Below are 27,659 nucleotides of genomic sequence, written 5' to 3' on the forward strand. Positions count from 1 at the left end.
AAGACTGAAAACACTATAATGCCTTTGTATCGCTCCATGGTGTGTCCGCACCTTGAGTATTGCGTTCATTTCTGCTCTCCATATCTCAAAAAAGATATAGCGGAATTAGAAAAGGTTCAAAGAAGAGTGACCAAAATGATAAAAAGGATGGAACTCCTCTCCTATGGGGAAAGGCTAAAGAGGGTAGGGCTCTTCAGCTTGGAAAAGCGACAGATGAGGGGAGATATGATTGAGGTCTACAAAATCCTAAAGTGGTGTAGAACGAGTAGAAGTAAATCGATTTTTTTATTTGTTCCAAAAGTACAAAGACTAGGGGACACTCGAGGAAGTTACATGGAAATAATTTTAAAACAAATAGGAGGAAATACTTTTTCACTCAACGAATAGATAAGCTCAGGAACTCTTTGCCGGAGGATGTGGCAGCAGCGGTTAGTATATCTGGGTTTAAAAAAAAGGTTTGGTCAAATTCCTGGAGGAAAAGTCCATAGTCTGCTATTGAGGCAGACATGGAAAGCAACTGCTTGCCCTGGGATTTGTAGTATGGAGTGTTGCCACAATTTGGGTTTCTGCCAGGTACTTGTGACCTGGCTTGGCCACTGTTTGGAAAATAGGATACTGGGCTAGATGGACCATTGGTCTGACCCAGTATGGCTACTCTTATGTTCTTATGACACGGGCCGTATTTCAGTGCTCATGTGCCTGCATCAGGGGCTGCAAATGGAAATACCACCTTCTGAAAACAAAACTCAGAGATGGACAGCTGTCTTTGTTAGAGGCAAGTCCTAAAGTATGCTCCAGAAGAGTACTGACTGAGACCTTGGCCACAGGGCCGTGCCAACACGGTAAGCGAGGTAAGCATGGCAGGGGGGCGCTGCCACACCATGCTCACCTCGCTCGCCCTCCCGCTCCCATTGTTCAACTTCCCGCCCTCTTCTCCCCCCCCCCCAACATCCCTTTTCTTTTTTTTTCTTTTTAAATTTACCTCCGTGGCGGTCCAGCAGCGCAGCGTCAGTGAAGGAGGCGGCGCTCCCGACATCTCTAGCCTTCCCTTCGCTGTGTTCCGCCTTCTTCTGACATCATTTCCTTGACGTCAGAAGAAGGCAGAACACAGCGAAGGGAAGGCTAGAGACGTCGGGAGCGCCGCCTCCTTCACTGACGCTGCGCTGCTGGACCACCACGGAGGTAAATTTAAAAAGAAAAAAAAGAAAAGGGATGTTGGGGGGGGGGGGGGGAAGAAGAGGGCGGGCAGTTGAACAATGGGAGCGGGAGGGCAGGGGAGAGACGAGAGCATGGATGCGTAGGGGGAGGGGAGAAGAGGGCGGGCCAGGCCAGGCCAACTGGGACATGATGGGACATGGGAGCGAGAGGAGAGAGAGGAGCATGGGTGCGAGGGGGGGGGGTCATGGAAGGGAGAGAGGGGAATTGCTGGATAGGGATTAATGGAGGGTGACAGAGGAGCATGGATGGGAGGGGCAGGGCTCAGGGAGCGAGGGGAATTGCTGGAAAAGGATGAATGGAGGGGGCAGGGGACAGAGGAGCATGGATGGGCATGGATTGGGAGGACAGGGCTCAGGGAGAGAGGGGAATTGCTGGAAAGGGATGAATGGAGGGGGCAGGGGAAAGAGGAGCATGGATGGGCATGGATTGGGAGGGCAGGGCTCAGGGAGAGAGGGGAATTGCTGGATAGGGATGAATGGAGGAGACAGATGGGCATGGATGGATATGGATTGCAGGGCAGGGCTCAGGGAGAGAGGGGAATTGCTGGATAGGGATGAATGGAGGGGACAGATGGGCATGGATGAATATGGATTGCAGGGCAGGGCTCAGGGAGAGAGGGGAATTGCTGGATAGGGATGAGTGGAGGGGGCAGGGGACAGAGGAGCATGGTTGGGAGGGCAGGGCTCAGGGAGAGAGGAGAAATTGCTGGACATAGAGGGGAGGGAAGAGAGATGAAGGAGATGAAATGAGGGAAAAGGAAGAGAGGAGAAAAACTGCACATGGATGAAGAAAATAGGCAGAAGCTGAGGACCAGAAATGAAGAAGAAAGGAGGAAAGGAAAGAAATAAATGGAAAGGAAGCCCTGGAAACGGAGTTAAGAGGACATATAGCAGCAGAATCAGATACTGGGCCAGCATGATCAGAAAAAGAAAGTCACCAGACAACAAAGGTAGAAAAAAATCATTTTATTTTCATTTTAGTGTTTGGAATATGTCTACTTTGAGAATTTACATCTGCTATCTTATTTTGCAATGTATAGCAATTTGTTTCTAAGAATATTGCTGACAATTCCTGTCAGTGTGGCAAGTGGTGAGCGATCATTTTCATGGGGGGGGGGGGGGGCGCCGCCAACTGATAGTCTGCAGGGGGGGCGCCAGAGACCCTAGGCATGGCCCTGCTTGGCCATAACCAAGGATGAGTTTCATTGCTATTTGTCAGAGCCCCTGTGACAATAGACAACCCAACAATCATTAACATCATCAATAGTCCTCAGCTACATACAGATATTCTTACACATTATTAACCCTATCATAGTACACCTGTTCATACCATCTCCAAGAATGGTGGAATGCGCATGCATAGCTGTCCATCTCAGAGTTTTGTTTTCGGAAGGTAGTTGGGGTGAATTTTAGTTTTGTCCAAGAGAGTTGATCTCCATTTGACCCTTGACATAGGAGCATGAGCACCGAAACACGGCCCGTGTCAGGTCTTATGAATAAAGGACTCTTGATTTTTCCACTCCTGAAGGCCCTTTTCTGCTTTTGTTTTCTTGTTGAGCCTTAAGTAAAACAAACAAGTGAACCTTCAAAAAATGCCTCCATCGGTATAGTCATTGAGGCAAAAAGACTGCCTTTTTTAGCATTCAAGCGAGGCAAAATCCTTAAAGGTTGTGGGCTGATCTGTACAGCTGGTTTCACTTGAAATCTGTAGTGTGCACAAAATTTCTACTCAGCTGTGTCCACATCCTATGCCCTCCACCCATCAGCATGTAACTCCATCTTTCTCATTTCCTTCCACCCCAGTGGTATGGTTGGGTAGAGCTGCTGTTGGCATCTCATAGCTTCACACATTTTACACAGAGAGGGAATCTTGCTGGGTTCCCATTGAAGTACCCATTTCCCTTGATTGATGGCCTTACTCCATATAAGCACATGAGAGAACAGTTTCTAAGTGAACCCTTAAATTTAAATAGGTGATAATTTGTCCTACTTACTTTCCTGTGTTGGTGGGGGACTTGGAGAGGGGGAAATAAGAGGAAGGGTATTCATATTCATTGTTTTCACCTTTCTTCAGTGTACTAAACTGAAAACAGCATTAACTTAAAGGGTTTGTCCTTTTTCTAGAAATGACAAGTAAAAGCTTTAAATGAGGTGAGATTCTGCCTCTGCAATTTGCAAGCTGCTTTTAGCTGTGAGACCTCTTCAGAAAAATGCAGCCCATCTGATAAATTCCACTAGTCTCCAGTTACTGCAGAGCTGTTGGCTCCCTCCCTTGCCCTGGGGACAGACCTATATAAATAAGAAGGGAAGGGGGAGGGGAAATGGGACTTAATATACCACCTTTCTGAGGTTTTTGCAACTACATTCAAAGCGGTTTACATATATTCAGGTACTTATTTTTTGTACCAGGGGCAATGAAGGGTTAAGTGACTTGAATTTATCCTTTTTTTTTTTCTTGTTTAGAGTCCCAAGGTATTTTCAACTGTAACTCTAAAGGGCTTTGCACCCTATCTCTTTGCTTTTAGTGAGCATAATAATCAGCCCAGATTAGGGTTACCATACGTCCGGATTTCCCCGGACATGTCCTCTTTTTGAGGGCATGTCCGGGGCGTCCGGTGGATTTTGCCCCCGCCCACGTTTGTCCGGATTCTGGACAAACGTGGGCGCGGGTGCGGGCAGGCGCGTGCGTGCGGTGGGCGTGTGGGCGGGCGATCGGCGCGTGGTCTCCCGTCCCCTCCCCTCCCCTTCCTTACCATGTTCCCTGGTGGTCTAGTGACGTCTTCGGGGCAGGAAAGAGCCCCCTCTTTCCTGCCCGGAGCGCTGCCTCCCCTGTCTATCATCCTTCTCGGTCTGGCTGGGGATTCAAAATGGCCGCCGAGAGTTGAACTCTCGCGAGGCCGCTTCAACTCTCGGTGGCCATTTTGAATCCCCAGCCATACCGAGGAGGATGCAGCAGGCAAGGGCAGGCAGCGCTCCGGGCAGGAAAGAGGGGGCTCTTTCCTGCCCGAAGAGAAGACGCTACTAGACCACCAGGGCTAGACAGTAAGTGAGGGGGGGTATGTGATGGGGGGGAGGGGACTATGTGACGGGGGGGGGGGAATAGGGGCGGAACCCGGACCTGAAGGGGGCGTGGCAGGGGCGGGGCATGAGGAGGGGCGGGGTAGGGGGGCGTGACATGTGTCCTCTTTTTCAGAGGACACAAAATGGTAACCCTAGCCCAGATAAAGTGATATAATTTTCAGTACAGTGACCAACTGCACATGAAACCATTATGCCTTTTAAACTTATACTGCCATCTACACCAGTCCCATGGGCGTAGACTGGGGGGGGGGGGGGCGAGCAAACTGTTCTTACCGGAAGTCGCGGGACGCCACTGTTAAAGCACCAAACAGGAAACACCTCGACTCCGTCCTTCGCTTCCCTGCCCTCAGCGTTCTGCCCGCCCGAAAAGAAATGACATCAGTGGAAGGCGGGACGCTGCTGATAGGGCAGGGAAGCAAAGGATGGAGTCGAGGTGCAGGTGCTTCCTGTTTGGTGCGTTACCGGCAGTTGGAGTTCGCGTTCGCCGCTCTGCTTTTCGCGGAATCGCGCCGGTAGTAGTGGAGTGAGCCAGCCACCAGTCCACACACAAGGAAGAAGGGAGTAGTAGGCGCCGCGAAGCCAGGTAAATGAAATGTTTCCACTCCCCCGCACAGCCAGCCGTCGCCGTTACCCACAGCAAAGTTGATGGAGTTTACTGGATATAAAACCACAGTGTAATGTAATGTAATGTAAAGCCAAAAGCCTCCCAGCAGTGGCTGGCCCCGTTCCCAGAAGCTGCTCTGTCTACTGGCCCTCCTGCCTGCAGTGTCTAAGCCAGTATTCAGCAGGAGATAACTGGGTAGGAGAAACAGGGGATAACTCCCAGCAGACTGCTAACTGTGCAGATATTCAGTGCTATCTGGCTAGGTACCAGTATTGAACATTCAGCTATAATTCAGCCGGCAGCAGCCATCATTTAAAAAAACATTGACTGCCTTTGGCTGAATCCCCCCGGGTTTTTTTTTTGCTGCAGCCTCCCTTAATCTCTACCAGGGAGCATTCCCTACCAAAAACAAAAAAAAGCATTACATTTGCATAACTTGAATTCTCTTGGAGCATATTCCTAGGTAAATATTCTCTCATTCAGTTGCTTAAAAAAGTATATGATTGAAAACTGGCCTAACCAGTTTAATGCCTTCACCAAGTATCACATGGGGACATGGAGGGATGCTGGATTGAAGTAAGGGAAGGAGGATATGCTGGACAGAAGAGGGTGAGAGAAAGAGAATATACTGGTCAGAGGAGTGAAAATAGGGAGAGAGGGTGCTGTATAGAAGGGAGGAAATAGAAAGAGAGGGTGCTGGAAGAGGGGAGAATTAGCAAAAAAAACAAGAATAACAGGATGAAGATTGGGGTGAGGGACACGTTGAGGGCAGATACTGAAACTCGAGGAAGGGTAGGGACAGGGCTACTGCATAAAACAGAAGACACTGGAACCAAAGCAAATAGAAAAACCAAATGATGAGACAATAAAGGTAGAAAAAAGTATTTTATTCAGAATTTATTAATTGGAATATGTCAGCTTTTGGAAATGTGCATCTGTGATATTTTGCATGTAAGTTTCAATTTTTCTAGTATTGCTGCATGCTGAGTCTGTCCTTGGAATTAGTGCTGTTATGGTTTAGTGAGAATATGAGTGTGTTTTTGCACAAGTTTGTGTATAGCATTTTGCAGTGGAGAGATTGTGTGTTGGCCTTACTGAGGTGGCACCAAAACATCAGGATGTAGAGCCTAAATCATGACACACTACCTCTTGAAGGATCTACATATAGAGCCTATGCATTTCTAAGGAATGGGAAAGGGGGTGGGGAAATACTACTGGAGATGAAGAGGGAGTGCTGGGTAAGGAGGAAAGAAGGAAGGAAGGGAGAAAGAGCTGGCTTGATATCTCATACATATTCATTATGGTTATTCCCCAAAAAGCCAGCTCTTTCCCTTCCTTCCTCCATATTAGCATATTCATTTGCATATGTATATATGCAAATGAATATGCTAATATGCTCCACCCCATCCTTTGCCCCCCCAAATGAAACAGTCAAACTACACCTATGACCAGTCCACAGGGACTTTTATATATTTATGGACTTAGAATATATTCAAAGTGAGAGTAGGTTCATGCTTTCACTTTGAAAATTGCATAAGGAGGAAGCACCCACAGACATTTGAACCTCCTTTCTCTGTGGTCATTATTTATTGATCAAACCAACATGCATGGATTTAACTGCATGCTATAACAATCCCTGTGCTTACTGAAACTGTCGGACCACCTATATGAAATGTGAGTAAAATTATGTGTGTTGAACAATGTGCTTACTTTTACCAGCACACAAGGCGGATAATTTTATTAAAGGCATGTTTATGTGTATGTGGACACATATGCACATAAATAGCCTCTTATAAACTACCAACCAGTGTAAAAGTACAAATGATGGCCCGTACTTTGCTGGTAGGCATGCTACAGGGGTGAAGCATGGATGGAGTACACAAGTATTATGTAGATTATAAAATACACTAATTATATGCAAGTATTTGAATAATCTAAGTGTGGACATTTATACCTGTTCTCAAGGCATGCACAATTTCTGCTGCTTGTGTTAGTATTTTATAAAGACACAGAGGGACCAATGCTTAGAACTGCCGCAGTAAGGCAACAGTGCAGAAATCATACTGTTTGTATAGTGCAGAAACTTAGCTCGCCAATGCTCAAAGGAAACGGAAATTCAAATTATAAGCAAGCTGTAAAAGCAAAAGCAAGAGGGAACGTGCTTGGCGCATGCGCAGAGAAGAGTTTCACGGTAAGCTCAGCTCCTGTACGCATGCACCTGGCAAACCCAGTGTCTGTTTTCTGTGCCTTTAAATATAAGCATTCCATTTTTTCCCTTTTTTTTTTACTTGGAAGGCTTACATTTAAACGCAGGAAACAGGCTCCAGTATGTGCTTTCACTTTTTGGGTTTGCTCTGACTCGCATATATTCGTCTCACACTGCCAGCACTTAGGGGATTGCACGGGCTTCCTTCTTCCAAATTATATAAAAACTGGAAGATTTTAAAGAAAGAATCATGAGAAAACTTCTCTTCAAACACCCTAACTCCTGCTCTGAGTTGGCATTATTTTTTCAGCGGTAAGGGCGCCTTTGGTTTGTGCACTGTTCTCTGAGCATTGGGAAGGAATAGGAAATGACCCCAGTAACATTCGTTTGACTACATTAGCATTCTATTTGCACTAATCTTTGGCATACAGGTTGTCTCCTGTGCTAGAGCCTCTGAGCATTCTGCACTCAGTAAAGCGAGCGTTAGTCTAGCACTAATCTCCTATAGCACCCGCGTTTGGTTCTGAGTATCGGCCCATGAGGTACTTATGTGTCTTTATACAGGAGCACCTAAGAAGACACCTACTTACCTTCTTACACCAGATGCTTGTTATAAAATTACCCTCATGGTGGACAATTTTCAAATAGCCCAGTAGGGATTGAGTCTCCGCTGTCCTATTGATTTTTCCATCCCTGCTGCTTTTTTGGTTGAGGATGAGACCAGATTTGATGAATCAGAGGAAAAGGAACTCAGCGTTTGATTCCAACAGAAACACATATCTGACAGCGCAAGTGAAGAAAAATTGTCAGGGAAAATAGAAAGGGACAATCATCAGGATTCTTAAGAAATGGACAGGAGACTGGGAGTGAAGTATCATTAGAAGGGGAGGTACAGGAAAGGGTAAATTGTACTAGTGAATGGTCTGTCTAGAGTAATTGTGAATAACAAAATTGAGAAGCTGCAGAAACCAAACAATTATGAAGTAACACCAAACCTAGCCAAGTGTGAGGGGGAACTAACTAATTGAGACAATCCAAGTTCGAAGACACGGGGTTAGGAAACTGTGTCAACATGAACAATGAAATCCCCAAGTACAAGAAGATTAGGGTAGTGCAGAGAGATGTCAGCCAAGGGTTGGGTTAAGAGATCCCAATCATGACAGGAAAGGGCTGGAGGACAGTAGTAGACAAAAGTAGCCAAAGGGCTAGGGTCAAGAATCTGAAGACCAAGAACCTCAGGATAAGAAGAATTATTTCAGTAGGCTTCTGCAGAGAGATCAAGTTGTAGATTGGAGGTCATTCTTAGTATGTGCAAGGATGACAAGTATGCTGAAGATCAATAATGGATGAATTGGAGATTTTAGTTTTCAAGATAGAGAGGTGTGGTAGCCATGTTAGTCCACTCTTAAAGGTTATCAATAGAAATCAAACAAAATAAAACATGGAAAAGAAAATAAGATAATAAGATGATACCTTTTTTATTGGACATAACTTAATACATTTCTTGATTAGCTTTCGAAGGTTGCCCTTCTTCCTCAGATCGGAAATAAGCAAATGAGATAGCAGATAGTATATATGAGAGAAACATCAAAGCATTACTTTGACTGTCTGACAGAGTGGGAGGGTGGGGGTATGCATGGGGACATCAAAGCATTTCATTGATATTCTAACAGAATGGGTGTTGGTAGGTGAGAGGAGGGTAATAAACAGAGAAATAAACAGAGAAATACAGCTTTATGTTTTATAATGAGTTAGAAAACTCAGATCCTTATTAAGTCCTGTTTGTTGGGTGTCAAAATATTCAATCATTCTTATTTCAAAGGTCTTACGTTCCTGTATTGTTTTAAAATTACCTTTCAGTTTTCTTACTGTGAAATCACTGGTGCAGTGTTCTGGTCTTGTGAAGCGTTGGCCCACAGGGGTGGGGGCCTGACTGGCACCGGCTATTTTCATGTGATGTCTGTGTAGATTGAATCTTGTCTTAAGCATCTGGCCTGTTTCTCCAATATAGCATCCTTCGTTACATTTCTTACACTGAATGATATATACCACATTGGAAGATGAGCATGTAAAATAGTCCTTTATGTTGAATATTTTTCCTTTGTGAATGACTGTGGGGTCTTGTGAAATGTTTTGGCATAGTTTGCAGCTGGCTGTGTTATTCACAGTCATTCACACAGGCTCTTGATGTTTTGGAAGAATCTTCTCATGTCAGTGTTATCAACGTAAAGCTATATTACCTTGGATTTGTCGCTCCATCGCTTACTGTATTTTAGATATCACAAATCTACCATGGAACTTTGTTCTTGAGATGTTTGGTGTGCCTTTTTTTTTTTTTTTGCTATCATGAGATGTTGTTCTGATATACAGTGAACTTTTATAATCTGGTTGTGCAGGCCTTGAATTTTGGTATCATTCTCATCAATCTTACAAAAAAGGGGAGAAAACCAATTCAGTCAGAGTATATAAACAACATTACACCACACTAAACTCCAACTTATATATGCAAATGTCTCTTTATTATAAATACTTATGCCTTATACCAGCTATTAACTTTAAACATTAAACCACTCATTCATCACCTTTCAACCACCACTCACCCTGTGGTGAGGGTGAGTGGTGGTTGAAAGGTGATGAATGAGTGGTTAATGTTTAAAGTTAATAGCTGGTATAGGCATAAGTATTTATAATAAAGAGACATTTGCATATATAAGTTGGAGTTTAGTGTGGTGTAATATCATTCTCATCAAGCCAGTCTTGGCTTATGTGGGAAATAAATATATGGAATTAGTGGATGCTGAACGAATGAGTTTTTAAATTCCTTTTACAAATTTTCGGTGTCAACTGTGGACATGGCAGACTACTTTGAAGACTTCACTTAAAGTTCTGTCACAACTGGATATTTAAGGGACATGGCATTATTTTTCTTTTACATTGATTTTGCTTCATCACCACTAGTACTTTTGTATAGAATGGTAGAAACCTATGTATGATTTTTTAAAAGTAGGGAAGTTGGTGCATTACAGCAACTACACAATCTTGAAAACAAGTGATTTATGGCCCAGTAGCAAAGAAAGCATATTACTAGAAATCTCCAACTTGCTAAAGCCTTCATCTGGTTTCACAGGATTTGTCTTTCACCTTATCCACCACTGAGGACTTGTTGGGAGCTGTAATGTTTTTAAAATCTAAATTCTCACTGTGTTCACTATGAGGAATACAAAACTTTCAAATAGCCCTGAGGTTCATTGGATTTCACAATCTTCTCCACCAGTGACAAGGCAAAAGAATGCATTAACTTAAGATATAAGCAGTAAGTTTTTAAAATAAATATGTTCTTGCATCTAGACCAATTATCCTATCCAGTGATGATTTAGATAGACTTGAACCTTTTAAAAGGGGCTGCACTCTGTATTAATTATATTCTCTTGTAGTAGCCTTATGTGCTATTTGAAACATGAAGAGGATTAAATAAAATGAATGTCTATTTAATTCCCAATCTGTTCTTTCCCGTCCTCACAGTTTAACTTAGATGTGTTGACAACTTGCAGAACAGATCAGAAATAACCTGGGAATTAGTGTAAATTCCTCATATCTGGGGCTTCCTCCAGGGTGGATTCAGCACAGGCCCTTGTTAGAGGAGTTTCTGTCTCAGTTTTTGCCTTTTCATGGTTGGATATTTAGAATTTTAGATACATATCAATGACTTTTCTTAGGTGTATAAAGCAGTTTTCACAAAGCTCTGCTGTTGCCCTAAGATCGGTTATTTCTGCTACTGAGTTCTACATAGGAGCAAAGTACATTTTCTGGTCAAACTGCAACATTTGACCTGAACAAACTATGTTTATTTGACTGGCTCTTATGTATGATCAAAGGGGAATCTAGATAAAAGCAGACCAAAGACTTTTTTTTTAATTCCCTGAACACTTCAGAACAGAAGCTAACCATTGCTTTGCTCTGATAAAAGCTACTTTTCATGTTCGTGGGGTTTTTTTTTTAAACTGTTTTATTTGGGTCTTATCTTTTGTGTTTCGAAGTATTGAAAACCTGCTGACTGTGTATTAATTGATTTGATTTGCTTACTTTATTTATTTTTTGTCTATTAGATTGTAAGCTCTTTGAGCAGGGACTGTCTTTCTTCTATGTTTGTGCAGCGCTGCGTATGCCTTGTAGCGCTATAGAAATGCTAAATAGTAGTAGTAGTAGTAGTAGTAATTATATTAAATGATCAAAAATACCATGGGCTTCATGGTATAGCACACAGTACAACTGAAGCAGCCGTTAAAACCACCAAAAATCAAGACCCTAACCTGTTCCCTTGGATAATTTATTACCATATATACTCAAATATAAAGTGAGATTTTTTTTGATCAAAAAGGCATCAAAAATTGCATCTTGGTTTATAGCCATGACCTCCCTTCCTCTTCTGTGGTGTCCGGCATTCCTCCCTTTCTCTCCCTCCTCTCTCTTCCATGGTGTCTTTCCTCCTTTGCATCGCCACTTGCCCCCCCCCCCAAAAAAAAAAACCAGGAAGAGCTCCCATTTACTTCCTCCCTTCCCCTGCACAGATGAAGTAATTAAACTTAATAAAAGGACGATTAGGATGGAATTACATGCCTCTTTTCTGTTGGATTATTGTAAACTGAAGAGAATACCAAAGGGATTAAGAATCAATAAACCACCTAAAGTGTACAAAGATGAGACCCCCTCCAGGGCCCACAGATAGGCTCCCTCGAGCCTACCATACTTCCCTGGTGGTCTAGTGGCACGTAGCCCACTTGCTCCTGATCATGCTGTCTCTGTGAAAAATGGCTGCCATGACTTCCAGTGACGGTCTCGCAACGTCTGCCGCTGGAGGTCTAGGCAGCCATTTTGGGATTGAAGCCAGCATGGGCAGGAGTGAGAGGGGCATGTCTTCTGACTGGTGTGCTGTAGGGAGAGAATGCTTTAGTTTCTGTACCAAATTATGGTACTAAGCTTTGGAGATAGGAGAAACTAGTTTATTTCCTGAAGGTATAAATTTGGGCTTTTTTTTTCTTTTTTAAATTAACTTTTAAAACTGAAATTCTTGGGCCTGAATGCTTTGCCACAAAAACTTTAGGTCCCATGTGAGAGGCACTGGTTGAAACACTTTTTATATGAATAGGTGTGCTATGTGCCTTGTTTCTTAAAAATATGAGGTTTCAGTAGTACTTAACAGATTTGCCTGCCACCACACTTAGATGAGATCATTTTATGATTAAATTAACACCTTACTACTTTTGGGGGCAGAGCAAGATGCCAGCCCAACTACTTCATTGAGCAGTACTCCTTTACCTTTTGTTTGATAAGAACGTAAGAATAGCCATATTGGATCAGACCAATGGTCCATCTAGCCCAGTATCCTGCTTCCAACAGTGGCCAATCCAAGTCACAAGTACCTGGCAGAAACCCAAATACTAGCAACATTCCATGTACCAATTCCAGAGCAAGAAGTGGCATCCCCCAAGTCTATCTCAATAACAGACTATGGATTTTTCCTCCAGGAACTTGTCCAAACCTTTCTTAAACCCAGATACGCTAACCGTTCTTACCACATCCTCTGGCAATGAGTTTCAGAGTGTAACTATTCTTTGGGTGAAAAAATATTTCCTCCTTTTTGTTTTAAAAGTATTTCCATGTAATTTCATTGAGTGTCCCGGTCTTGTGGGCTTTTAGACTAGATTTGAAGATGGCCAGAGATGGAGCTTGACGTACTGACTCAGAAAGTATATTCCAGGCATATGGTGCAGCAAGATAAAACAAACTGAGTCAAGTTTGCAGTGGAGGAGAAGGGTACAGATAAGAGAGATTTACCCGATGAATAGAATTCCCAAGGAAGAGTGTAGGGAGAGATAAGAGTGGAGAGGTACTGAGGAGCTGCAGAGTGAATGCACTTGTAAGCCAATAAGAGGAGTTTGAACTGTATGTGAAAACAGATAGGGAACCAATGAAGTGGCTTGAGGAGAGGGCTAATATGAGCATAGCGACACTGGCTAATGCTCCCCATCAGTCTCTGCCAAGGCACCAGTTAGGCTGCATGGCAGCATTCAAGCCTCCAGCAGTAGCTGTCCTGACCTGCTCTCTTTCTCCCCCCCCCCCCCCCCCCCCCCGTATACATTTCAATGCAATTTTCTGCTTCAGAGCACTAACAGCAGCAGCGCTTCACATTCAGCTGCCTGCATTGGCCCCTGAGTCCTTCTCACTGTCGTGCCCCTGTGGAAGCAGGAAGTTACATCAAAGAGGCTGGGATGCAGCAGAGGGAAGGATTCTGAAGCCAACACAGGCAGCCTAGTGTGCCACTGTTAGTGCTCTGAAGGGGAAAATTGTGTCAAAAAGTACATGGGGGGAGGGGGAAATGTTACATGGAGAAATGTTTACTTGACCCAGGCATGGGGGGGGGGGGGGGCAGGAGAGAGGCAATGCTGACAATGAGGAGAAGGGGGAGCAAAGAATAGGGAGAGATATTGGACCTGGGGCAGAGGTGGAGGGGAAGTGAGATACTGGAAAATGGGAGGGTAGAATGGTGAGATGTTGGATCATGGGTGAAGAGTAGGGAAGAAAGAGAGAGGGAAACATGCTGGACCATGGAGTGAAGGGAGGGATGACACAAACCAGATGCTATTACTCAGATTTAGAGCTTCTTGTGAAACTTGGTCAATGGTACATATATTCAAAATTGCTCTGGATTTATAAGTAGTCATTTCAGTTTCATGCCTCCCCTTTTATGTCTGCCCTATGCTTTCTGATATGTGATGGGATGCATTGAACAATGTATTCATAATGGCAGCAGCAGCATAAAGTAATTTCTGGTCACTTATTTTGTATTTGGTGAGGCTCTATCCGTGTTCTGTGTATATATGACTGAGGTGCAGTATTCTGCTGATATGTAGTTTCTGTGTAGCAAATCCAATTTGTTATGTTTTCCCAGCAGAGATGTGTTGGTATTCTAGGGACTGGTGTAATATTTTCAGTGATGCCTTTTTATATGCTCCATACCTGGTAAAAGGGGTGAAGCTACTGTAAGAATATGGCTACTGTAGGGGCAGATAATCATCAAAAACCCACACAGTGAAGAATGACTAGTCCAGGGGGAAACAAAATCTCATACTCTGTGGCAATCAATAAGAATTTCTTATGCACACAGTGCAAAAAGTAATCATCGATCAAAACCCCCCAAAAACATATTTTTCAGTGTTTTTTTTTCTTTTTTTGCACTATAAAATTTAAAAAAAAAAAAAAAAAATATATATATATATATATACAAGTAATACATTATTAAGGTGTGAAATGTGCACTGCCCCACACTGGTTCAATGTGCAGTGCTGTTCAACAACGTGCTTGAATTAGAAAATGAAAAACTTAACTTAGAAGCGCTGCCCAGTTCATGTGAAGAGTGGTTAAACCCCAGCTTATAGATTTGACGTGTGTGCGGTCTCAACGGTCCCGTTTTGCTCCGCTTCATCAGGAAACCACACTGATGACCATTTAGATTCTGGAAACAAAAAAGCAATGCTTAAAAGATGACACAAACCATGAACTGAAAAAATCATGCAAAAAAAAAAGACAAAAAGAAACTGGTCATATTGCTAACCAGCTCGCTGGAGGGTAGACTTCTCACTGCCCCACTTCTGGCAAACAGTGGGGCAGGACGGACAGCTATTTGTAGAACCATCCATTTGGCTCATACCCAATCAAAAATCACAACTTCATCCTCAGCTGATGATGGGACGACCAATCCCCATTAAGCAGGAAAAATACAGTGCTAAACGTCAAAAATAAAAATCAAACTGAAAAATTGAACAAAAGGAAAAATGCAGAGCTGTAAAAAGACTAACAAACTACAAGAATACTGCCCAATACATAGTGGAATTTAATCCATGAGGTTCCAAAGATTGTAGGCGATAGATCCAGCGCTGGTCAATTTGCAAAAGCCTCTTGTTGCGATCTCCCCCACGTATGTGGTCAGTGACATTGTCAATCACCCAGCACTTTAGCATATCGAACCTGTGCTTCAGTTCTTTGCAGTGGGATACCAAAGGTGCCCCTGTGTTTTGTTTAGATACACAAGACTTATGTTCACTCAAACGTACACTCAATCTCCTTTCAGTCTTGCCCACATATAGTTTCCTACATGGACATTGAAAGACGTATACCACATAATCAGATCTGCACGTGGTCTGATGTCTTAACTTGTACGTCTTGCCTCCACCAGGTTAAGAAATTCAGTGCATTCAAGAGCCATGTCGCAATAAAAGCAGGACCCACACCGCCTATGGCCACCACTTTCATGGGAGAATCTTCTGACCACATCAGCAGGACAGAGTATTTCTTTTAAATTACGGTCCCTGGAAAAGGCTACCCGCAGGCCAGAATTTCTGAAAATATCATGAGATTGAATAATGTCCCAATTCTCCAGCTAATTTTCGCCACCTCTTCCCCCGTCCATCTTGTTTCTCATAACAAAAGTCTCACTCTGATCAGCCACTATTGACGTGGATTTGTTCATAAGTAATAAATCTCTGTTGTTGTAGCATGCTCTGGTGTAAGATTTTTTTCAACACCTGAGAATGATAACCCCGCTGGTCCAAAGAATCTGCCAATTGCCTGGCTGTAGGGGCAGAGCCATAGATAGTGACCCTGCCCCTATGGTTGCCCTGTATGAGTACCAGTACCTTTTTTCCTACAAAAAAGCACTGGTGTTAGAACTAAATTGTCATGTGGATTGAAGCTCTGCTTATTTCCTGATGCTTCAAGAGCTACTCAAAAAAAAGAAGAAAACAGTTTTTGTTAATGCACCCACAAGTTTATCAGATTGGGGCTCAATTTCTTTTGAAGTTTTCATGTAAATGTATTCTAGTTTATAATTCTGTGAAGTAGATGTTTTTTGAGTCTTCACAGACTTTCTTTTTAAGTGATAAGGCTGCAATTGAAGCTGTACTACTGTTGGGACGCATTTGCCTCTTGTGGCAAACCAACCAGTTTAAAGTTAGCTAGTAAATATAGGATGAACAGCTGTTTTAGTTTAAGGTACTTTTTTGCTTTGTGATTTCTTTTTCCTACTATTAAGATGTAATCTCCATTTTACAATGCTCTGCTCCCTATATAGTGGACTTTGATCTGTAGTGAATTTTTCTTATTTTCTTTTCTTTGCTTTATTTAAGTAATTTCAGTTAGTTCAGCTTTTTTTCTTGATCAGTATTTACCGAGGTGTATTGCACTTAAGTTTCATGAATAAATAATTTTAAAAATTCATACCTTACTAACCCCCATGTTTACTAAGCCATGCTAGCGGCTGTCATGTGCTAATGCCAATGCATCCCATTCACTTTGAATGGGCGGTGTCGGCATTGCCGTGCAGCTTGGTAAACAGGGGGGTAATCATGGAAATAATGGGTAAGGAATTTGATAAGTTGGGTTTTTTTCATACATTCTGGCATCCGCACTAACATATGCATGTGTGAAACCTTTGTAGGCAAATCAGTTCTCTGAAGCTTAAGGCATCTACCTTTTTGCTTTGATCTATAAACAAGTACTTACTATGAAGGCTGCATGTGCAAGCACAATTTACTGAATTGATTTTCAGTCATAGTTGCAGCATATACTGTGTACGTGTACCTGGAAAATGATTTTGCAACTCCAATTTCATCATTATTTGTCCAGGTGCAGAATATACTGCAGATTTTACAAGGTTATTAGTCTCAATGTGTCAGTGGGTCATCGACTTTATAGATCCTAGAAAAAGATCTAAAAAAAAAACCATGCAGAAACATAAATTTGATGTAAGATCATGATTTGAGTTAATTAAATCCATTAATAATTTGATAAACAAAATTGCACTGCATTTGAAGGTAATTTTTCACTCACCTTGAAATTAGGGGAAAGGTGATTATCTCCATTCATTCTGGTGAGAACAAAAAAACCTAGACAAGCAGTCCAAACTTGAAGAATAAAGAATCCAGCAGCAGCAGTATGGCAGCATTTTTTTTGTGATACAAACATTGTAAAACCCAATGAGCTGTGTTTCAGCTCCTGCCTGCATCAGTGGTATCAGGTATAGCAAAGAAGGCGCCACAAAAACATTTAATAAAGGGGGAAGAGATTTGACTCTTGCTGTGAAATCTGTCACATCAATGATGACCCAGTGGTCAAAAAAGTAGCATCTAAAGCATCCAGGGAAGAATTAAACTTTTGGTGTGCCGTATGCAAACAAGCGTGTTGGGACTCCCCATCAGAATATTGACTTTGAATATTGACCCCACAATGTTTAGGTCCAGATGTACCAAGCATTTTCCCCATAGGTACAAAATGAAGGAAAACAGCACATCTGACACAGAGTATGCTGAAATGTTAATTATTTTGCTTTTTAATTTCAGCTGGAGCTGGCCCTGTGCAGGTCATTATCACAGAGAGTGCCAACCAGCCAAATTCACACCCCATCCAGTGGAATGCACCTCAGTCCTCTCATATTATCAAATACATTCTCCGTTGGAAGCCCGTAAGTATTTCTGAATGAGGTATTCCTTCAGGGGCCTTTCAGATACTGGACTACCATTACCTATGTGACTATTCATGCTCTTTAGTTTGTATTCAAAACTAAGTCAAAACCAATCGTACTACTCAAACACAGATTTAAGTTTACAGTCTCCATAAGGACTGATGGAGAGGGGGAATCCCCCAGAAGTTAGACAATGGGGGGGGGGGGGGGGGGGGGGGCGGTCCCATGTTCCAGTTTTTATGCACCTTCAGAATGTAGCACCCTAGGCACCTGCTCATGTGACTAAATCCAGCCTTGGACAAGATTTAAATGGTAAACAGTTTGGCATCATAAGTTTTAGCCTGTTTGCACCATGAAACACTATACTGAGGGTTCATGTCCCGGTGTTGAATTTGGTTTCAGAAGTGAAGCACTTTGTTGAGTTCACATTCAAACCTGCTGAGATTAGAAAACTGCAGCACCTCAAACAGCATCTGAAACTTTCTGATTTATGCTCCTGGTGGCAGTTTGTCTAGACACAAAATTCTGACCCCATTCTCTCCTGGTACTACTACATGTCATCCTTTATTCTTCACAGCTTAAAAAAAGGTTTTCTTCAAAAAAGGACAAGGAAATGGCAAGGGCAAATGCTTTTCATATGCTTTGATTTGCCTTTAGGGCCTGATTTTGTAACAGGTTGCCTTCATGAGAAGACCAAAACAGCACTTATTTTAAGCCCATTTTATAAACCTAACATAGCCACCTATGTACATTATATGAAATGGGCACCTGTAGTGCACAAATGCCAATGCACACATTAACACTTGCTCTGAAGATGATGTAAATGTGTACACATGAGAGATAATTTAATAAACCTTTCTTGCGCAAAATAGGCCTATTATAAATGTACTTCACACGTAAAAGTCCATCGGTGCAATATGTGCATGCTTTTACAAGTTGCTATGTATAGGGGTGGAGTTTGGCAGAACATGGGTGGAGTCATGATTTACTCATGTATTTTTAAATCCTAACATTTAAGGCCTAGTCCTGAGCAAGCGTATTTGTCAGCAACCTCAATTTAGGCAATATTTCTGTAGGATTTATGCTTTATGGATTTATGGAGTAAATAATCAGCTGGCAGTGGTAAGCAAATTTTTTTGCCGCTGCCAGCTTTATGCTTGTATATTCAGTGCTGGGCAATGTTCGGGCACTGGATTAAATATCCAGATATGTGCGGATGAATGACATTTAACCAGTTAAGTGCTGATATTCAGCCTTAACCAGTTAAGTTAAACTGTCTAAAGAAACACCTACAAGCAATATCTTGCCATGGCACATACTTATATATGCATATACTGCTACACAGTTTATAAAAGTCCTTTTCCATTTGTAACATAGCTTAACATCCAGAAAAACCTGTATAAAATTATCTCATTAAAGCACATTATTTGGTCTTATACATATGTCATAAATAAGAAAATATGAATTGCTATACAGGGTCAGACCAATTGTCCATCTAGCCCAGTATCTTGCTTCCAGCAGTGGCCAATCCAGGTCACAAGTAACTGGTAGAAACCCAATTAGTAGCTCTATTCCATGCTACCAATCCCAGGGCAAGAGTGGCTTCCCCATGTCTATCTCAATAGCAGACTGTGGACTTTCCCTCTAGGAACTTGTCTAAACCTTTTTTAACACTAAATCAAAATTACTTAGGATAAATCAAACCAATCATTTATACATAAAGCAACCAATATACCTTAATTATTTAAATTGTGCTCAGTCCATATCCATTACACCCATAGCGTCCCCAAGGAAAGCATGTGGTAGTGTTTAGACGGAACCATCATAGCACAATTTGTGTTCCACCTCCTCGAAGTGTATGCGCACACACCTGCTTCTACTAGTTATAATGCAGCTTACAATTACTGATGTTTCGAACCCATATGGTGCAGATCACACTTAAATCAGCTACACAGTCTTAACTTATACTCAGTAGTTCTTATTATACCTCAAATACTAATAGATGCAGACATGCTTTAAATCTCAATTCTAAATAATGCTCACTTATAATGCACATACAGTTTGCTATGACTACTAAATTTTCACATACCACAAACATCAACATCACTGATAGAATGACACATAGTCAGTGAGCAAAAATATATATAGAAAAAAGAGTCACTTCCCTTAGGAACCCAGCGTGCTCGGGCAGGTGATTTAAAATCTCATCAAAAAATCATTCGTGCTCTTCAATCTCACGCCATCTCAATCATTTTCCTTTTAACTCTAGCTGAGTTTCGAATATCTTCCTCAGAAAGGGAACTGTAAACATGAATGTACGTCAATAATCCAAACAATTTTTTCACCATGTACTAGAATATAATTAAATATTTATACACACTCCACTTTCATAACTTAAATCAGAATATTTACATAAAAGTTTCCACTATTAATCATCAATATCGGGCACTATCCCCGAGCGGGTAAATGTCTGGAACACTCCCAACTCTCCAGAGCAATCAGCTGCATAACACCTTGCTCTGTTCAAATACCCAAAGGGACCCACCCATTGGTTCCCATGCAGCCAATGAAAACGAGAGAAAGAAAGGGCCTCAAAGCAGCTAGAAACACCCATATTTAAAGGGGCCATCACACACAAGGAAGCCAAACCCACATTGGCACACTTCATAACCATTCAACTTCTCTGTTTAAACCCCGAGGGTAAACAGTGTCCCACATGTAAATGAATCGTTGTTCCTTTTTAGTCAAGATATCACTCAAATTTCCTCCCCTCTGCAAATTAATTTGTAGGATCACAGTATATTTCAAGTCAGTAATCTGATGATAAAACTCGCTCCAATGCTCAGACAGAGGAGCTTCTCTTTTACAGGTACGGATATTACTGATATGTTCCCCGATGCGTGTTTTAATCTTTCTCTTCGTGTGCCCTATATAAAAAAGTCCACATGGGCACCATATGCAGTACACAACTCCAACCGAGTTACAATCAGTCCTGCTATGCATGTAAAAATTACGATGATTATTATTGGGTACACTAATCATGTTACCCTCATAAACATGCTGACAATATATGCAGGATCCACATTTGAAGTGTCCCGGTTGTCCATGCCAATCCGGACTCAGCCCGGATAAAATCTCACCCAAATTACGCCCTCTCTTATAGGCGAAACAGGGGCGATCTACCAGGGGTGCATGTACTTGAAGAACATGCCAATGTTTACATATTAATTGCCGAATAGAACTAGACGTATTCGAAAACACTAAGATGGAGTCAGCAGTCCAGCAGCGAGAGGGGTGCTATCCAGTCTTTTGCATTGAGTGTCACATGTATGATTATCTCCCAGTTGGTGAGATGTCATATGTTTGCGATCGATGCAAAGAGCTCCTAGTTCTTAGAGAACGTGTCCGTTCTCTTGAGGCTAGAGTAGCAGACTTGGTGGAGCTGAGGGAGACAGAGAGGTACATAGAGGAGACCTACAGGGATGTTGTAGAGAAGTCCCACCTCCAGTCTAGTAGCCCTTGTGCTACCTTGGAGGAGGGAGGTCTCCTAGAAGGAGAGCATCACCCTGGTGAAGTAGGAAGTACTCCTGTAGCCAGGACCTGCCCACCAGGGGATGTACTATCCTCTTGCACTGAGGATATGTCTCCAAGTGCTGCCCGGGAGGGAAAGGTTAGGACAGCTGTTGTAGTTGGTGATTCGATCATTAGGCATAAAGATAGCTGGGTGGCTGGTGGACGTGAGGATCGCCTGGTGACTTGCCTGCCTGGTGCGAAGGTGGCGGACCTCACGCGTCACCTAGATAGGATTTTAGATAGTGCTGGGGAGGAGTCCGCTGTCTTGGTACATGTGGGTACCAATGACATAGGAAAATGTGGGAGAGAGGTTCTGGAAGCCAAATTTAGGCTCTTAGGTAGAAAGCTCAAATCCGGATCCTCTAGGGTAGCATTTTCTGAAATGCTACCTGTTCCACGTGCAGGGCCCAAGAGACAGGCAGAGCTCCAGAGTCTCAATGCGTGGATGAGACGATGGTGCAGGAAGGAGGGTTTTAGATTTGTTAGGAACTGGGCAACATTCTGGGGAAGGGGGAGCCTATTCCGAAAGGATGGGCTCCACCTTAACCAGGGTGGGACCAGGCTGCTGGCGTCGGCATTTAAAAAGGAGATAGAGCAGCTTTTAAACTAGAAATGGGGGGGAAGGCCGACAGTCACTCAAAAGCGCATGGTTCGGGAAAAGGTATCTTGCAAAGATACCTCACAAACAGGGAAGATAGGGTTTCTGGATAGTGAGGTTGCACAACAGACCGTGGTAGACCAGGTGCCCTTAAATACAACTAAAGATCAGACAAAAGATGTCAAATCAATAGTGTCAGGTACTAAGCATCATGCAAATAAGAACAACAAACATACTCTGAAATGTCTATATGCAAATGCTAGGAGTCTAAGAAATAAGATGGGAGAGTTGAAATATATTGCACTAAACGAAAAATTGGATATAATAGGCATTACTGAGACCTGGTGGAAGGAGGATAACCAGTGGGACACTGTCATACCGGGGTACAAAGTATATCGTAGTGATAGGGTGGACCGGACTGGTGGAGGGGTAGCATTGTATATTAACGAGAGCCTTGACTCAGATAGATTACAAATTCAGCAGGACACAAATCACACCTTTGAATCATTGTGGGTTGAAATTCCATGTATAAAAGGGAAAAAAAACGGTGATAGGAGTGTACTACCGTCCGCCTCGCCAGGATGAGCAGGTAGACACAGAAATGATAAAAGAAATCAGAGACGCGAACAAAATGGGCAATGTGATAATAATGGGTGACTTCAATTATCCAAATATAGACTGGGTAAATGTAACATCGGGACACGCTACAGAGATACAATTCCTTGATGAAATCAAGGACAGCTTTATGGAGCAACTGGTGCAGCAGCCGACGAGAGAAGGAAAAATTCTAGACTTGGTCCTTAGTGGAGCGCATGATCTGGTGAGGGATGTTATGGTACTGGGGCCGCTTGATAACAGTGACCATAATATGATCAGTTTTGATATCGACCTTGAAGTAACTGTACACAGAAAGTCAAATACGTTAGCGTTTAACTTTAAAAAAGGAGACTATGATAAAATGAGAAGAACAGTAAAAAAAAAACTTAGGGGGGCAACTGAGAGACTGAAAACTGTACAACAGGTGTGGACGCTGTTCAAAAATACCATCCTGGAGGCCCAGGCCATACATATTCCGCGAATTAGAAAAGAAAGACGGAACTCCAAAAGACAGCCGGCCTGGTTGAAAAGTGAGGTGAAGGAAGCTATTAAGGCTAAAAGAAATGCCTTCAGAAAATGGAAGAAGGAACCGTCTGAAAATAACAAGAAGCAGCATAAGGAGTGTCAAAGCAAATCCAAGGCGCAGATAAAGAAGGCCAAGAGGGATTACGAAAAAAAGATAGCATTAGAGGCAAAAAACATAGTAAAAATTTTTTTCGGTATATTAAAAGCAGGAAGCCGGCAAAAGAATCGGTTGGGCCGCTGGATGACCAAGGGGTAAAAGGGGCGATCAAGGAAGACAAAGACGTAGCGGAGAGACTGAATGAATTCTTTGCTTCGGTCTTCACCGAGGAAGATTTGGGTGGGATACCGGTGTCGGAAATGGTATTTCAAGCGGACGAGTCGGAGAAACTTACTGACTTCACGGTAAACCTGGAGGACGTAATGGGGCAGTTCGGCAAACTGAAGAGTAGCAAATCTCCTGGACCGGATGGTATTCATCCTAGAGTACTGATAGAACTGAAAAATGAGCTTGCGGAGCTACTGCTAGTGATATGCAACTTATCCTTAAAATCGAGCGTGGTACCAGAAGATTGGAGGGTGGCCAATGTAACGCCAATTTTTTAAAAAGGCTCCAGGGGAGATCCGGGAAATTATAGACCGGTGAGTCTGACGTCGGTGCCGGGGAAAATGGTAGAGGCTATTATTAAAAACAAAATTACAGAGCACATCCGAGGACATGGATTACTGAGACCGAGTCAGCACGGCTTTTGTGTGGGGAAATCTTGCCTGACCAATTTACTTCAATTCTTTGAAGGAGTAAACAAACATGTGGACAAAGGGGAGCCGGTTGATATTGTGTATCTGGATTTTCAAAAGGCGTTTGACAAGGTACCTCATGAAAGGCTACAGAGGAAATTGGAGGGTCATGGGATAGGAGGAAATGTCCTATTGTGGATTAAAAACTGGTTGAAGGATAGGAAACAGAGAGTGGGGTTAAATGGGCAGTATTCACAATGGAGAAGGGTGGTTAGTGGGGTTCCTCAGGGGTCTGTGCTAGGACCGCTGCTTTTTAATATATTTATAAATGATTTAGAGATGGGAGTAACTAGCGAGGTAATTAAATTTGCTGATGACACAAAGTTATTCAAAGTCGTTAACTCGCGATTGTGAAAAATTACAAGAGGACCTTACGAGACTGGGAGACTGGGCGGCTAAATTGCAGATGACGTTTAATGTGAGCAAGTGCAAGGTGATGCATGTGGGAAAAAAGAACCCGAATTATAGCTACATCATGCAAGGTTCCACGTTAGGAGTTACGGACCAAGAAACGGATCTGGGTGTCGTCGTCGATAACACACTGAAACCTTCTGCTCAGTGTGCTGCTGAGACTAGGAAAGCGAATAGAATGTTGGGTATTATTAGGAAAGGTATGGAAAACAGGTGTGAGGATGTTATAATGCCGTTGTATCGCTCCATGGTGCGACCGCACCTTGAGTATTGTGTTCAATTCTGGTCGCTGCATCTCAAGAAAGATATAGTAGAATTGGAAAAGGTGCAGCGAAGGGCAACTAAAATGATAGCGGGGATGGGACGACTTCCATATGAAGAAAGACTAAGGAGGCTAGGGCTTTTCAGCTTGGAGAAGAGACGGCTGAGGGGAGACATGATAGAGGTATATAAAATAATGAGTGGAGTGGAACAGGTGGATGTGAAGCGTCTGTTCACGCTTTCCAAAAATACTAGGACTAGGGGGCATGCGATTAAACTACAGTGTAGTAAATTTAAAACAAATCGGAGAAAATTTTTCTTCACCCAACGTGTAATTAAACTCTGGAATTCATTGCCGGAAAATGTGGTGAAGGCGGTTAGCTTAGCAGAGTTTAAAGGGGTTGGACGGTTTCCTAAAGGACAAGTCCATAAACCGCTACTAAACGGACTTGGAAAAATCCCAAATCCCAGGAATAACATGTATAGAATGTTTGTACGTTTGGGAAGCTTGCCAGGTGCCCTTGGCCTGGATTGGCCTCTGTCGTGGACAAGATGCTGGGCTCGATGGACCCTTGGTCTTTTCCCAGTGTGGCATTACTTATGTACTTATGTACTTATGAAAAAGGAAGTACACAGACCAGAGAATGTGAATTATCTTGATCCTTTGATTGCAGCAACCACTGGCGTTCTGCATTAGAGGCCCTTTTATAAGTCTTCCGGATAACCTTATCAGGATACCCACACTGATAAAAGCGCTGGCACATAGCTGCTGCCTGTATTTTATAATCTTTTTTGTCTGTACATATGCGTTTTAATCGCAAAAACTGACCAGAAGGAATATTATCCCGTAGGTGTCTGGGATGAAAACTTGAGTAATGGAGCACCATATTGCTATCAGTCTCCTTCCTGTAAATCGAAGTACATAATTTTCCTTCCTGTAAGGTAATGATTACATCAAGGAAACTGATAACAGAAGGATGCCAAGTAGCTGTAAAACTCATATGTGTATTAGCACTATTGAGAAACGACACAAATTGCTGAAGTTCTTCCTCAGTTCCATCCCAGACAATGAGGATGTCGTCAATATAATGCTTCCATACCAGAACCTTGCCTATCAAGGGAGCAGTGTATACATGCTCATTCTCCGAGGACAAGCAGGCTGCTTGTTCTCACGACTGGGTGACGTCCGCGGCAGCCCCCACCAACCGGAAAGAAGCTTCACGGGACGGTCGGCACGCAGGGCACGCCCACCGCGCATGCGCGGCCGTCTTCCCGCCCGTGCGCGACCGCTCCCGCCAGTTCCTTTTTTCCGCGACTGGAGAGAGTTGTGCTTCTGCCACTCTCTCTGTTTCAGCCGCCGGATTTTTCGACCGCGTTTACGCGGAGCGTCGCTTCGCTCGGATTACCGTTCGGTTTTCCTTTTTCTTGTTTGTAAAAAAAAAAAAAAAAGAAAATCTCTGCGCGTGTGGAGCACGCTCCTCTTTTCCCTCGCTTCCAGCGGGGACGCCACATTGCGGCCTAGTGGTCGCTCGGTCGTTTATCTTTTCGTGGTGTGATTTTAGCCACCATTGACGACTTTGACTTCGCCGACGCGATTTTTCCGTCGATGTCCTCGAAGGTCCCGAGTGGATTTAAAAAGTGTGGTCGCTGCGGCCGGCCGATCTCGCAGACCGACACCCACGCTTGGTGCCTCCAGTGCCTCGGGCCGGAGCACAATCTCAAGTCGTGTGCTTTGTGTCTCGGTCTCCGGAAACGGACTCAGGTTGCGAGGCAAGTTCTGCGGGACCGTCTTTTTGGAACTTGCGCCGGCCCCTCGACGTCGACCTCGACGGCATCGGTATCGAAGGCCGGTTCTTCGGTACCGGTATCGATGCCCGAGACATCGGCACCGATGGCAGCGACCCCAGGAGAACAGGTCCCGTTGGCCCGCCGGTCCGCCGGTGAGAGTGGGGTTGAGAGGCCGCGTGGGCAGTCGGCCCCGGTCACTCCCTCAGCTCGTGAGCCACGGGACCGACCCCTGTCTGACCCGGTGCCTCGAGACCGAGGGGGATCGACCTCCTCCTCCTCCATGCCCTCCGGTGCCGGTGACGTGCATCGAAAAAAGGATAAGAAGCGTCGTCACCGGACGCCCTCGGTGCATCCCGAAGAGGAGTCGACGCCGAAGCGTCATCGTCGAGAGGAGAGGTCTCCGTCGGTTGTGGAGGTACCGACGCGTCGGGGTTCCGGCACCTCGGTGCCGTCTCCTGGCTCCCAGCAGCTTCCGGCACCGACACCCTTACCGGCCCCACCGCCTTTCCCGGCAGCGGGCCTGGACGAGTGCCTCAGAGCCATCCTTCCGGGGATCCTGGAAGGGCTGATGCGCCAGGCTGTGCCGGCGCCGGGGGTGCTTGCGCCCTCGGCGCCGATGACTGTGGCGCCGGCGAGCTCTAGCCCGGCGCCGGGGCTGTCGACACCGCCGCCGCTTGCGGTGCCGGTCTCGACTGCCACGCAGGTGGAGTCCCCGTCGACGTCGATGGAGGGAGCTCCGTCCCCGCCGGCGCGGGAGTCCACCGCTCGACGACACCGAGACCTCGGTGCCTCGACGTCGAGCCGGGCCCGGTACAGGACTCAGCTACATGAGCTAATGTCCGATACCGAGGATGAGGACTCGTGGGGGGAAGAGGAGGACCCTAGATATTTCTCCTCAGAGGAGTCTACGGGCCTTCCCTCGGACCCCACGCCTTCACCGGAGAGGAAGCTCTCACCTCCTGAGAGTCTCTCCTTTGCCTCTTTTGTGCGGGATATGTCTATCAGCATTCCCTTCCCCGTGGTCTCTGTGGAAGAGCCGAGGGCCGAGATGCTCGAGGTCCTCGACTATCCATCACCACCTAGAGAGTCCTCCACGGTGCCGCTGCACAATGTCCTGAAGGAGACACTGCTTCGGAACTGGGTGCGACCATTAACTAACCCCACCATTCCCAAGAAAGCAGAGTCCCAGTACAGGATCCACTCCGACCCAGAGCTCATGCGGCCCCAATTGCCCCATGACTCAGCGGTCGTGGATTCTGCTCTCAAGAGGGCACGGAGTTCGAGGGATACCGCCTCGGCGCCCCCGGGGTGGGAGTCTCGCACTCTGGACTCGTTTGGGAGGAAGGCCTACCAATCCTCCATGCTCGTGACCCGCATCCAGTCATACCTGCTCTATATGCAGCAGCTTCAGAGAGCATTTTCCATCTCACAGATAGGCTGCAGAGAATACCTTCTCCTGCTTTAGACTTAGCCTGGCCTCAGAATGA

General features: G+C 44.2%; 1 protein-coding gene across 1 annotated transcript in view; it reads left to right on the top strand.

The window, feature by feature from the left end:
* FN1 (fibronectin 1) overlaps nt 1–27,659 on the top strand; it is a 268,540-nt gene that overhangs the window by 94,230 nt on the left and 146,651 nt on the right. The window contains 1 exon segment of the mRNA XM_030210701.1: nt 17,503–17,624. Within this exon segment, the coding sequence (XP_030066561.1) occupies nt 17,503–17,624 (122 nt within the window).

The sequence above is a fragment of the Microcaecilia unicolor genome, chromosome 7 (assembly GCF_901765095.1).
Source record: "Microcaecilia unicolor chromosome 7, aMicUni1.1, whole genome shotgun sequence".
Lineage (NCBI taxonomy): Eukaryota > Metazoa > Chordata > Amphibia > Gymnophiona > Siphonopidae > Microcaecilia > Microcaecilia unicolor.